Source organism: Erigeron canadensis, chromosome 1 (genome assembly GCF_010389155.1).
Source record: "Erigeron canadensis isolate Cc75 chromosome 1, C_canadensis_v1, whole genome shotgun sequence".
Lineage (NCBI taxonomy): Eukaryota > Viridiplantae > Streptophyta > Magnoliopsida > Asterales > Asteraceae > Erigeron > Erigeron canadensis.
Genome location: NC_057761.1, coordinates 46,368,369 through 46,381,175, shown reverse-complemented (window position 1 = coordinate 46,381,175; position 12,807 = coordinate 46,368,369). Strand labels below are relative to the sequence as shown.

Below are 12,807 nucleotides of genomic sequence, written 5' to 3'. Positions count from 1 at the left end.
GTATGGATCACAGCAATTGGAGAACACAATGAGACAGAAGAGAGAGAGGAAATATGTGATTCCAAAGTAGAGGAAACCATTCAAATTAAGAGGTTTTTTTATATAAGAAATTTTGTTTTGTTGGAAGAAGATGAAATGGGGATTTTGGGGGATCCGCCACCAAATCAGTGTGCTACAACAGATATGGTTTCTTTCCCTTCTTTTAATTATTATGTGTAACTGAAACTGAATGAATATATATATATATATAGTCAAATCAACTTTTTAAATTTGGCGCCACTTTGTTAGAACATAACGGCATTGCATTGGCTTCATCAACTTCGAATGCACAAGAACCGAATGTGTTTGGATATTTACTGGTGATCTAATCCGGTAATATATATTTACTGCTAATCTACCATTAGTAGACATTTATTGGTGACCAACCAATAACTAATCATAGGTCAATTGGTACCGTCAGCCATGTGATCACATGGACCGGCAGATGAAGACCGTAAGTCAAAGATTCAAATATTACCAAATGCAAGTGGGAAAACTATATCTTGTAATCTTTGTGTGAAAATGATGAGTCATCAGGCATGAGTTCTATGCGTTGTGCGCTTAAGGTTCTCACTCATTTATTTTTATTTTTTTGATATTTATTGGTGACCACTAGTAAATAAACTTATACTCTTTTATTTTTTTTAGCGACATTTATAGTTTTTTTTTATATCCTTCAACTTCTAATCAAGATCAAATGATGATGTCTTAGCCTTGCATATTATACCATAAACATGTGCTTCTTTTTATGTACTAACAATATTTTATTACCTAGCTAGTCAAATGTACTAGAATTCCTCACTATATGTGTTCAAGTTATGTCAAATATCTAAATGTGGATGTTCTCTCTTTCTTCAATTAAGCAGCATATACTCGGAATTTTGCGAAAAAAAGCAACCCCAAACTTCAGATTTCTTCGAGGTGAAACGATATTCTGTATCGTAATTTTTTTATCAAATGGGTTGTAATAACTTTGATTATACCTAATATAAACGTTTAGCATATACCAAGTCGTTCTGTTCAACCGTTTGTGTGGAAATTAACTAAAGAGGTATAATGTGTGACCCTAAAGATGGAGACATCCTCATGTCCTGTTTGATTCAGGACAAAAAGTGTACGAATGACTTTTACTTTCCAAGTACACATAGTTTTTTCCAAAAAAAATTCAAAGGAAAAAGACAATCAATGAGAGTTTACAAGAGAATACGAAAATAAATATATATGAGCGTGTGTGCTTTGTTGGTCGTACTATATACACGATCAAGTATTCATAGGTATTGTAGATTTGGTTATCCCTATGCTTAGATAACATTGTATGAGTTGTGCAAAAGACCAAACCACGTTAAGCCGCATCACATATATATATTGTTCAACGTTTGTTGTGATTAATTTTATTTTAAGATAGGTGTGCATTTGTAAGCTAAATTTTCTTATATTGTTTTTAAATAGAAGAGTTGAATAACAACAAGGCTAATAAAACACATACAACAATCAAGCTAGTTGGAAATCCATTTTCTAGACAAAAGAGACTAGTAGACACCATTAATACGTATTATCGTGAAACTTGTTTCCAAGATTTATCTAACATCAAATTACTACCTAGCTAGTTTCATTTTGCGCCAAAACTAGTATCATCACCACCATCAGTATCAGTCGCCATTGCCTCCCCACCATGACAGCCACCGCTCTTTGGGAACGATACCATATCGATCAATATTCAACAATGTTTCATTGTGAAAACTATGTGCTGAAGAATTGGAAGAAACTTATTTTACCTTTCTTTGCCTTGCAAAGTAGCTAGCTTAGAATATGCTTCTTTTGTTCTATCTGAATTAATTTAGAAATCATTCAAATTAAAAGCTGGCCTAAAATTGTTGTCAATGCTGGTGTTAATGGGGTCGATCGAGTAAGGGTGGTGGTGAATATTGAAGGTAACATAGTGTTTATCGATTATAACTTGATACTTCTAGTCGGCCCAAACAAAGCAACAATTCTATTGGTCAATAATATATTCACTACAGCTTTAGGATATTTGTTTATCCACAAGTTAATTTTCCGTCAAGTAAATATTCGATAAACGTATTTGTCATCTTAACATTAATATATTATTTTAGTAATAAAGCTTAATTAATCAATTACAATGCTTCATTTTTCAATTGATTCAGTTGAGGTGATCGAAAGCAGTTCGCCTCCATGTCAAGAGAGACGCCAACAGTATCTACTTACAAACACAATAAGATGAAATTTGATCACTTTGTTCATGTAGTCCTATTATGTTTGAAGTCATCATGTCCTGCACGATTTTTGTATGTTTAGTTGAAATAGTATGCAATTGTCAATGTAAACAATGCACTTTCAAATCTCTTCTTTCTTCTTGTCCGTATTAATCCACCTATATGAAACCATTAACAAATGCTTTGTCTCAATTATGGTAATGCAATGCATATATATAACTAGTAAAAGTCCAAATACGACAGCATGAATTATTATCGACTAATACACGAAATACAACTAAATTACAAAGACATCAAACTACGAAAGGCATCCAAATATATGAATCCGAAAATATCCAACCTTAAACGGAAATCTGAAAAAACATACTTTACTAGTGAAGATTCTGCTTATACTGCAGCCAAGCCAGCCTACCAGCATCATCCGGCAGGCTCAAGAATAATTCTCTTTTAATAGCATCTTCAAATAAACTAATACCAAAACACCACAACTCACTACCTGTTGTCATCAATCCTTCGTCCACCATACGGTTAATCACACCTATAGCTGATTTGATACTATAATTACCAACCTGATTAATACTAGAAGTATCTGACTCTACTATGTCAGAAACACGTTGTTGAGTTGCATTTTGTTGGGTCATGAACTCCTTTCCACCAGATTCTCGCCTTTGACTTTTCGGCTCAACAATTTCAAGTGTTGTAACCATTTTGGGACTCTTTTTAGATCGTTTTGAATCTCCACTTTGGTTTGGTGATGTTAAATCTTCTTGTCTCACCTCATTTCTGAAACTTGAAGCGGGAGTGTTCTTTTGAGTCGTAATGTTTTCCAAAGGATAAGAGCTTTTAGTATATTGTGAAAAAGTAACTGCATTATCATCATTCCTTATATCCCCAACCTCATCGTCAATATTCACATGATGCATCTCATTTGATGTATTTGGATCCATAAACGCCACCACACAGTCTACCCCATCGGCTACTTCATCACCAAATAAGTGATCCCATGCTTCTTGCAGTTGTTTAGAAGGCTGTTTTTTCCTAAATCTTTTAACATTAGAATTTTCCTACATGATATAATACCAAACCGTTACACATTTAATAAACAAAAAGCTTTCGTTATTAAAAAAAAATAATATATATATATATATATTTAACAGCGTTACCCTGATCTTTTTATCCCACCAATCATCTGAACAATCCAGTTTGCATGCACTTTCATTCCAACCATGACCAGGTTCCCAATTCTTCAATGATGTCCAAAGATTGTAATCTCTTCTCATTGCATCATACTTGTTCTTTAAAGCATTTTCACTACTCAGTTTGTGGTTAACAATTGTTTCGAACTCTAACTGAAGATCAACCCATTTAAAAGGAGAACTTCGGCCATTCATCATAAGATGTTTCTTTAAGATATCACACAAAACCAGAACAAATCGACTTGTCCAGTTAAAAGTTTCTTTCTTTGCATTACTTTTACTCAATCTCACCTGGAAACATAATATATATACACACACAAAATCAAGCATAATCTTCATAAGGTAAACAAAAGAGCGGATTCCTGCAGTTGACTGTAATGACAACCATCTTAGCAACATCCAAAACTTTAACGCTGATTAAGTAGAGGTTACATAATCTAGAGTAAAATAACTAGGTAATGGTGTAAAGCATGTCTTTTAATACTTATATAATGTCTCGTGTACAGGCATTATGCAACTAAGTCATAAGCAAAAACCCAACCTAATCGTTAGCAAGTAGAAGTACATTCAAATGCTGCAAACAATATTGATGCTTCCACTTGCAAAAACTACACACGATGGATATGATTATGACGGATCATACGTTGTCAAGCAAACAGTAAACACCAGATTCCCAAGTACCATCAACGAAAGTCCATAACATATATCCTATAACTAATGCATACAAACTACAGATGTTTTAAAACACATAAATCGTTAACTAATTATTCACTTACTTTCGGTGAGAGTTGGATGGGAGATAGCAAATGCCCACAACCACGTGCCACTGAGATAGGAATCAACCTAAATTAGGAACAGAAAAAGGTTTAAAAAACGTAAATACTGAAACGGTAAGCTAACGAAAGACAAGAGAAGCTTCAACTCTACTTTGAGTAACTTAATTTGTAGAAAAAGCATCAACATTTAACAAAATTTCCCAACTTGGAGAATCAAAAATAATATCTATAAACATACGAGGTTTTCGGCTTTCCCTCTTCAGATGACCGCGAGGAGGGCGAATCGTACAAGGCCGCCTTACCGGGCCCCTTTTCCTGTCCCCAGATATTTAGGTTCAAACTTAAGAAAAGTCATCTAATCACTAGGCCAACTTGATGGTACTTAAGCATAATATCCTATATCTATCATACAAACAAATTAATAGCAAGCATCTTATTTCAATTTACTGAACGGTAAAAAAGGATCAAGATTTACTAAATTACTTTTACTAGAATATATAAAATTTACTCTCAATCTATTAGTTGCTAGTTACTTACCCCAAACCATCATCAAAGTTAACGGCGTCACATTGATCTCCGTTATCTTGTTTATTAGCAGCTGTTGTTGGCGTTACATTTCCGTCGTCAGATAACTTTCTTTTTCGAGCAGGAGTAATAGAGATAACGGCGGCAGGTGGTGGTGGTGGTGGTGGTGGTGGTGATGGTGGTGGTTGAACAAGAAGGCCAATTTGTAAAGGGAAATTAAGACTAGCTTTACGGCCACGTATCTCAAATGCAGCTTTATCATAAGCTCTAGCGGCATCAATTGCTGTATCAAATGAACCTAACCAAACTCTCGCACCGATTTTTGGATCACGAATCTCTGCCGCGTATTTTCCCCATGGCCGCCGCCGTACTCCTCTGTATTTTACTTCTGGGTTTTCCATACCCACGAATCTTTTACCACCCTTATTTCTTCTTTTCTTATTAAAATTTCAAATTTTTTTCAATTTTTATTCAAAGTGGAAAGAAAAGTCAGAAAATGAGGGCTTTTTTATTCGGGAAAAAGTAGAAAGAAATATTACAAGTTGTGGTTAAAAAAGTCAAAATAAGTGGTCGATGAATTTATTGTGACTTTCTTTCTTTCCAGGAACTATATCAATGGGATTTGTTAATGACATGGACTATTGTTATAATTTATTTTGATGTATTAAAATTTGTTTTTTAATTCAAAGTGTGATTTTTAATATAGATAGAATTATGATGATAAATTGATAATACAATAAAAAAAAAAAAAAAAAAAGATGAAAACCAAAATGTAAGTGGGTAAACGGATGGAGAATTTATATTTGGGTTACTTACTTGTGGTAAACAAGTCATTAATTTATATGTACCCGGTTTGATTTAGGTGTTTCCAAAACCTTTGCTAACCATTTAAGAAGTTTCTGTAATGACAATCAAACTTGATCAAACTTTGTATATTGAGTTAAAGTGGATTTCTCTTGTTAAACCAGTCATTTATTTGAATTATTTGTCATTTTGATCATTACACTCATTGGTTCAATTCTTTCTTCGTTCGGCCAAAAGTTCTTATGGAAGCAGATCTTTATCATTGGGAAGAGACAAAACTGTCTACCTCTCACCTCCCTCGTAACCCGCTTTTGCAGACATTGAGTAATATTGTTGTTGTTTTCCATTTCAATTCGAACCTTATATGTATTTCTATAACTTTTGTTTAATATATACTTTTGAGTAATATTGAATAATTTTATGAATCAGAAAAATTTATTGGATATTCAAACGATTATCTGGACATTATGATGTGTCCTTGCAAAGGTATTGTTGTATAATATTTCATTTCAAATGCAAAAAAGGGTTAATGGTCATGTGATACTAGTTTTTTTTTTTTTTTTTTCCTCCAGTTTGGATGATGATATTAATTACGAGTACTTAACAAACTAAGTTTAAGATGATTCGTTTTATGAGTCTGGAGTCATAGTGGATGAATCTAGGAGGCTACTGTTCATAAACCGAGCGACTTGCAATTAAGTGACAATTAGGTATCTTCGATTACCATCTTACTAATCAAAGATAATCATATGAAAATTTTGTTTTTAATTAGTCATGATATGAGAAATTGGACATTAATGTCAATAATAAAATAATAACGAATCAAAGAATGATTATATATCATGATCTACTTATAATTACTATACATATAGATAAGCATGATCCTCAAATCACCATTAACTGAGAAAACGGGGACAACGGAGGGAAATCAAACACCGTAGTCGACATCCAACTTGCCGGTGTCAATGGTACGCAAGTCGTCTCCATTATCCGTTCCTTCTTTACCACTACATTAAGCTCACTTACATCCCTACTCCTCCTTTTCTTGGAGCTACTAGAAACCATTGCAGTTTCGCAGTTAGTAGTTCCTGCGGCAGAATTATCAATCTCTAAAGGAAAATTGAGAATGGCTTTGCTACCGCGCATTTCAAATGCAGCTCTATCGTAAGCTCTTGCAGCCTCAATGCCAGTATTGTAGGTTCCTAACCAAACTCTAGCCCCATTACGTTTTGGGTCTCTAATCTCGGCCGCATACTTTCCCCACGGCCTTCTTCGAACTCCCCTGTAATGTACCTTGCTAACCTCATCTGGGCATTTTGTTGCCTCTATATGGGTGTTTTTAGTTGTTCTAGTAGTGTCCACTGATAATTGTGGCCTAGGAAGTTGAAATGGGAAATAATCACAAGTGGTTTCTTCTTCTGCAGAAGAATCCAGATAATCAGAAACTGATATATCTGATTCTGTAATTGATGTCTGAGAAATTAAGCCATGGTGATCAGTAGTAGATGTTTCGAATTCGTCGAGAAGGTGTTGTCTGATGAAATCAAGTGCTGATGTAACTTCATCAAAACTCGCCATTAATTGTTAGTAATAATTGTCACTAAAAAATTAACAGGTTTTTTGAGAATAGAGATTAGAGAGCAATTGGAATTTTGATTTGTGGATATTGAGAGTGGAAGGGGGAGTGAAAGATTTATATATTGAGTAGTAATAATTGACTGGTGGGAGTGAAAGGTTTACAACTTGTAGATGTAGTAGCTCTTGTGACCTTCCTGGAGCCCAACTGGAAGGTGTGGATAGCAATAAGTATTATTCTACTATTTGTTAGGTTGAATTTTAAAGTTATCCAATATTCAAATCAGTCGTTGATAAAGCATGGCGTAAAGACAAAACAATAAAACCGGAGTTAATCCGTAAACAAAAAATAAAAAGGTATAATACGGTTCGAGTGGTTTGTTATGTTTTGGAATTTTCGTATCTGGGTTAACCGAATCAAATCGTAATTCATGTGTATTTTACGGTGAAAATATTAGTTATAGAGATCGGATAGAAGAAGAAGGGAAGAAAAATTATATTTATAAAATGCATTTTTGAGTTTTATCATCTAAGCTATTTAACTTTTAACTATATTATAAAACAAATACTCTCGTTTAAATTTTAAATTTTTAACATTTATTTTCCAAAAATGCTCCTTTTATTTATTCCATATTTATCTAAAATAACTATAAAAACCGTACATTCATAAATTATAAAAATTATATAGTTTTTTAAAATTTCATGTTTTTTCATTAGAGATGTCATTCGATATACTTTCGACGAATTTTTAAATCCAAGGACGGAGCCCGTCAGGTAGATCAACTCATCACCTCCACCGTCATTACATCACCACCATGTCATCAACTCCATCACCACCGTAACGCGCGGGTAGCTTTCTCTCATATAAAATAAAGGAAAGTGAATAGAAGGATTTAAATGTATTCTTGAGTTAAAAGAGAATGATAATAAAAGGATAAAAATATGAAATTTTACATTTATAGTCACATAGTTATTATAACTCATACAAAAGTTTGAAGGGTATATTGATAAAATTAAAACTTATCCCTCCAAATCATGCAAAATATGAAGAGAGTTTTTGACTCCAAAACTCCTTACTTTTTCATTCCATCACTTTCATTTCTTTTAATAAAAAAATTAAGAATAAAAAACATAAATTTTTTTCTCCTTTAATTCTTTTTTTATCTCATAAAAACAATACTCTAGAATGCAACCTTAGTCGATTGCTTACAATTTTATTTACTAAGATTTTAAAAAAAATTATTTTATTTTTTATAATGACAAGTTTCAAACATTTTAAATTTAATTTCTCAAATATGCAATGTATTATGACTATTATCAACAGAATTCAGATGATAAAAAATGTTGAAAGACGGCTAATATTATGTTCAATGTATTTAGACAAAACATACGTTTAATATCTCATTTATAAAGGCATCTCCAATGGAGCTTTATGTAAAGCTTTTTACTATTTGAAAAAGTTTTTGTAAAAACTTTTTACCATTGAAGTGAAAAGTTTTTTTTTTCCAATAGCTTGAGGAATTTCAAGTCTTTGCAAAAAGATAACACTCTCTTATATTTAAAAAGTAATTAAAAGACTTTTTTTGAGTTATAACCATTGGAGCTCTCATTTGATAAAAAAAATTTATAAAAAGTTTTTAGAAAAAACTTAGACCATTGGAGATGTTCTAGTACCTTAAAGAAAATAAACTTTAAATTTGGGACCGATGGTAATGTTTATGTTGGATTAAGTTGTCATTTTTTTTGTTTTATTTACAACGTAAGGTACAATGTACTAGTACATAAAAGACACTAGTGGATCTTATGAAATAAGTTATCCATTTACCATCTTTTATCTTTACTTTAATTTTAGAGTTTTGTTAACTAATTTGGTGCAGTAAAATTTAAATTTTATTATGTGAAAATTCAGGGGTGATTATTAATATATAAAATATTTTTTTATGCATGTAATAAGCTGTTAATCAATACTATTCGTCGCTGTCACTACCATCAATCGTCGCTGCTGTCACATCGCGACGCCACCATTACCCGTCATCGTCACTACCGCCACTGCCATTACACTGCCGCATCGCACGGATATACATCTAGTTATTATATATTAATATATTAGGTTGAGATATTTATTTAAATATAAAAGAGAAAGACATCTTGAAATTATTGGTTTATTAGTTGAGAAGCAACGAAAGAGATAATTTGTTTTATTAATAAGTAAAGATGATTATTGTAATATCATGAATGAACAAGCTAATGAACAGTGATTTTTTTGTCTTTATTCTTCTTTTTAAGATAAATAGAAAGTTTACCATCTATAAAAATAAATATTGATTTCGTTCCGTGGTTGAGGCTTATGTCTTTGGGGTTTGAAGTCTTGGGTTCAAAACCCTCCTCCCCCATCCTCTGTTTCTTTTAAAGGTTTATTCACTTTGCTCCCTACCCTTTTTTTCCCTTTTCAGCCCCCCTGCTTTTGTTTATTATTCTTTATTCCCCTTAAACTTATCTAATTTTTTTATATAATTTTTTTTACCTTTTCTAATCTTAAAAATTATGTCCCTTTATAATACTTTTATCAATTTTTAGTTGTACTTAATTGAATTATACTTTTTCTTTTCCTAATTTTTTGTTTTTATATTTTTATATTAACACTTTTTGATTTCTATTTTGAAAACGTTTTTTTCTCAAAGTTTTGTGAATAATCTGTTTTTTTTATATTTATATTTTAGTTTTTTGGCCAAAGTACTTTTTTCGTCCTTGTGGTTTTTCAAATAAGCAATTTACATGTTCGCCGTTAATTTTTGGCTAAAATCATCCCTGTGGTTTGCATTTCGTCATTAAATCCGTTATTCACTCATTTGTCACTATGGTTAAGTTCAAAATTCGTCCTTATGGTTTGTTGTTTTTGCATTTTTTATCCTTGTGTTTAACAAACCTCTAAACAAAAATTTAATTAAAAACCAAAACAAACTCAAATCAAAAACCTATATATACACCTACATATGAGGATCTAATTTAATACCGGTCGGTACAACTAATTTAATTTATTTTACTTTTAAAAAATGCTATAAAACTTATTATAATTTAACGAACATAGTCAAAATATAATTACAACTCACTCAAAAAAAAAACCAAATAGGTACTTTATAACAAAATACAAGAAAGTTCACAAATTACAAAAAATAACATTAAAGTATTATAAAAATAATTTTTTAATAAATTCAAAAAATAAAAAAAAATGTGAATCCCGAAACGGTAATACCGAAAATATCAAAAATAGTTTACCGGGATACCCTCCAATACCGGTATTACGGGTAATACTACCGGTATTTAAAACATTGTATGTACGTGTTCGCATTTAAAACTGATTGAGCAGATCCTCAAATGTAGGTATATAGGTTTTTGTTTTGTTTGGATTAAATTGGTACCGGTGATTTTTGTTTGTTTTGTTTTTTTTTAAAAAAATTCCTGGATTTGTTAACGACAAGAACAAAAAATGCAAAAACGATAAACCACATGGACGATTTTTGCACTTAACTCTATGAAAAGACGAAAATGCCCCTCACGTGACTTGCATGTGAGGGTGTTAACGGCAAAGTTATAACGGCATGGACGAAATGTAAACCACATGGACGATTTTAGCCAAAAGTTAACGGTGAGGATGAAAAATGATTATCCAAAATCTACAGGGACGAAAAAAGTACTTTGGCCTAGTTTTTTTTTATATATTTTGTATAGATTTTTGTTTTTTAACCCTTTTTTTCCTTATAATAAGTTGATTTTTTAAAAAACTTTTGTTTTTTTTAGTTATTCATTTGGTAAGATTTGTTTCATATATATGTTTTCCGGTTTTTTGTTTAGCAGTTTTCTTTTTTATATTTTTTGTTTGTGTCTAGTTTTTTGGTTCTTTTGTTTGGGCTTGAATGGAGTGGCATTTTTGGATGTGGTTGTAACTAAATATATTTCATTTACTTGCAGCATCACGCATTCACGATTATTGCAGCCCGCATCGCGGGCGTTCAACTTCCTAGTTATTATTATATAGAAACAAATAAATAGAAAACTGGTATTCGTATTCAGGATTTATGGTTATATTTCTTTTTTGCCCATTACATATATGTTCAATGCTACCTTTTGTATGAAGTTGTCTAGGGGTGTTGAAAATAACCAAACTCAAATAACCCGACCCAACCCGAATGGGTTTAGATGAAACAGGTTAGGTTATTTGGTTTGTGGGTCGTCATTTGGGTTGCGGGTGAAATTCTTATAACTTGGATCAACCAGAATAACCCAAATAAGATACGTTTATACATATAGACACTAATATAATACATTAAATTTATTTAAAGTATATATTATTTGAATATTAACTTTTGATTCATAAACAAAATCAAAATTGTGCAAAGTTAAATAATAATATATGTTTAAAAATACACTAATAAAAGATGATAAAAATACACTAATAAAAGTGTTTCAACACTTTTGGATATAAAGAACTTAATTAATATCACTCTTATTCAAGTTTTTGAAATTGAAATTATATTGTTGCAATGTTGCGTAACTAATGCACGTAAATTCAATCACATTTTATTTGGGTTACCAAAAACCAGATCCAAAAAAACCGAACCTGAACAACCCAAACCCGGATAACCCAAATCTTATTCGGTTTGAGTTACGGGTTAATTTATAATTCTTCGAAACCCGAATAACCAGAAACCCATTTAACCCGACCCATCAACACCCCTGAAGTTGCCCAATTTCTCCCTTCTTATTTGTTTTTTAAATAATAATACTCCATAAAAAGTAAGAATTGTTTTCGACACATCAGTCCGACAAAGAAGAGGCAGAGATGCGTGGGAGAGATGCGTGGGGGGACTCAAGATGGGACGTTCCGCTTTAGAATCCCATAGATAGAAGAAAACAAATAAAAAAGGAAAGTAAAGGAGTAAGTGAGTAGTGAGTAGGTGCCGGTAAAAGTGGCTATTGTCTCTTGGAGGGCTGAAAAGGAACGACTCCCGACTTTTGTTTCCTTAGCCGCGAGGAGTATACCAATCCAATCGGAAAGGTGTACTTTTTGTGGGGAATATTCATAAACAATTGACCACTTATTTGTGTCATGTCACTTCTCCCCACTTCTCTCAAACTGTTTGGCAAGTGGTGGCACAATGGTGCAAAATTCCCTCTTTGTTTATCTTCCGTCTCAGAGACTTACTCGACTTTCATGAGTTATCTAATATGTCAAAGAAAAAGAAGAAATTCATTCATGCCATCTTTCTGGTTACTATTTGGTGTATTTGGAGAGCTCGCAATAACGCGGTGTTTAATGAATCCCTTCCGTCGGTGTCAAAGGTCATTGAGGAGATTAAATCGTTGGGCTTCTAATGGGTCAAGCACCGATCCAAAGATGCAAATTTAACTTGGTCACAGTGGAAGAATTTCGATTTAATGTAGTTACTTTAGTATTTATGTTTTTTCTCTTTGCTTTTGTCGTGGAGTTTTGTATATTGGTGTTTATGTATAGCTTCTGGCTTTCATTTTGGAGTAATAAAAATTTCTGTTGGTCGTTAAAAAAAAAAGAGTTAGTAATGAGCAAGTGAGGACACACTTGTCATTTTACTGAACAATTTTTTTTTTTTAATTTTTTGAAAAGCATTTTACTGAACAATG

At 32.2% G+C, this 12,807-nt stretch overlaps 1 protein-coding gene across 1 annotated transcript; it reads right to left on the bottom strand.

The window, feature by feature from the left end:
* Nucleotides 1–2,496: 2,496 nt before the first annotated feature.
* On the bottom strand, nucleotides 2,497–7,272 carry LOC122593636. The gene is made up of 6 exons (XM_043766066.1): nucleotides 6,463–7,272; nucleotides 5,619–5,669; nucleotides 4,783–5,213; nucleotides 4,246–4,312; nucleotides 3,437–3,760; nucleotides 2,497–3,337 (listed from the first exon to the last, which is right to left on the bottom strand). Exons 1-6 carry the CDS (start codon nucleotides 7,150–7,152, stop codon nucleotides 2,645–2,647), a joined length of 2,256 nt encoding a protein of 751 aa, XP_043622001.1. The 5' UTR covers nucleotides 7,153–7,272; the 3' UTR covers nucleotides 2,497–2,644.
* Nucleotides 7,273–12,807: the final 5,535 nt, after the last annotated feature.

What these genes read in the sequence shown, in the direction of transcription:
- LOC122593636 (XM_043766066.1), bottom strand. Translation starts at nt 7,152, where the DNA reads ATGGCGAGTTTTGATGAAGTTACATCAGCACTTGATTTCATCAGACAA. An exon ending in AAACACCTAAATCAAACCGG is followed by an intron (nt 5,214 to 5,618) that starts GTACATATAAAT and finishes ATTTGAAATTTT; the next exon opens with AATAAGAAAAGAAGAAATAA. An exon ending in CCATCCAACTCTCACCGAAA is followed by an intron (nt 3,761 to 4,245) that starts GTAAGTGAATAA and finishes TTATGTTTCCAG; the next exon opens with GTGAGATTGAGTAAAAGTAA.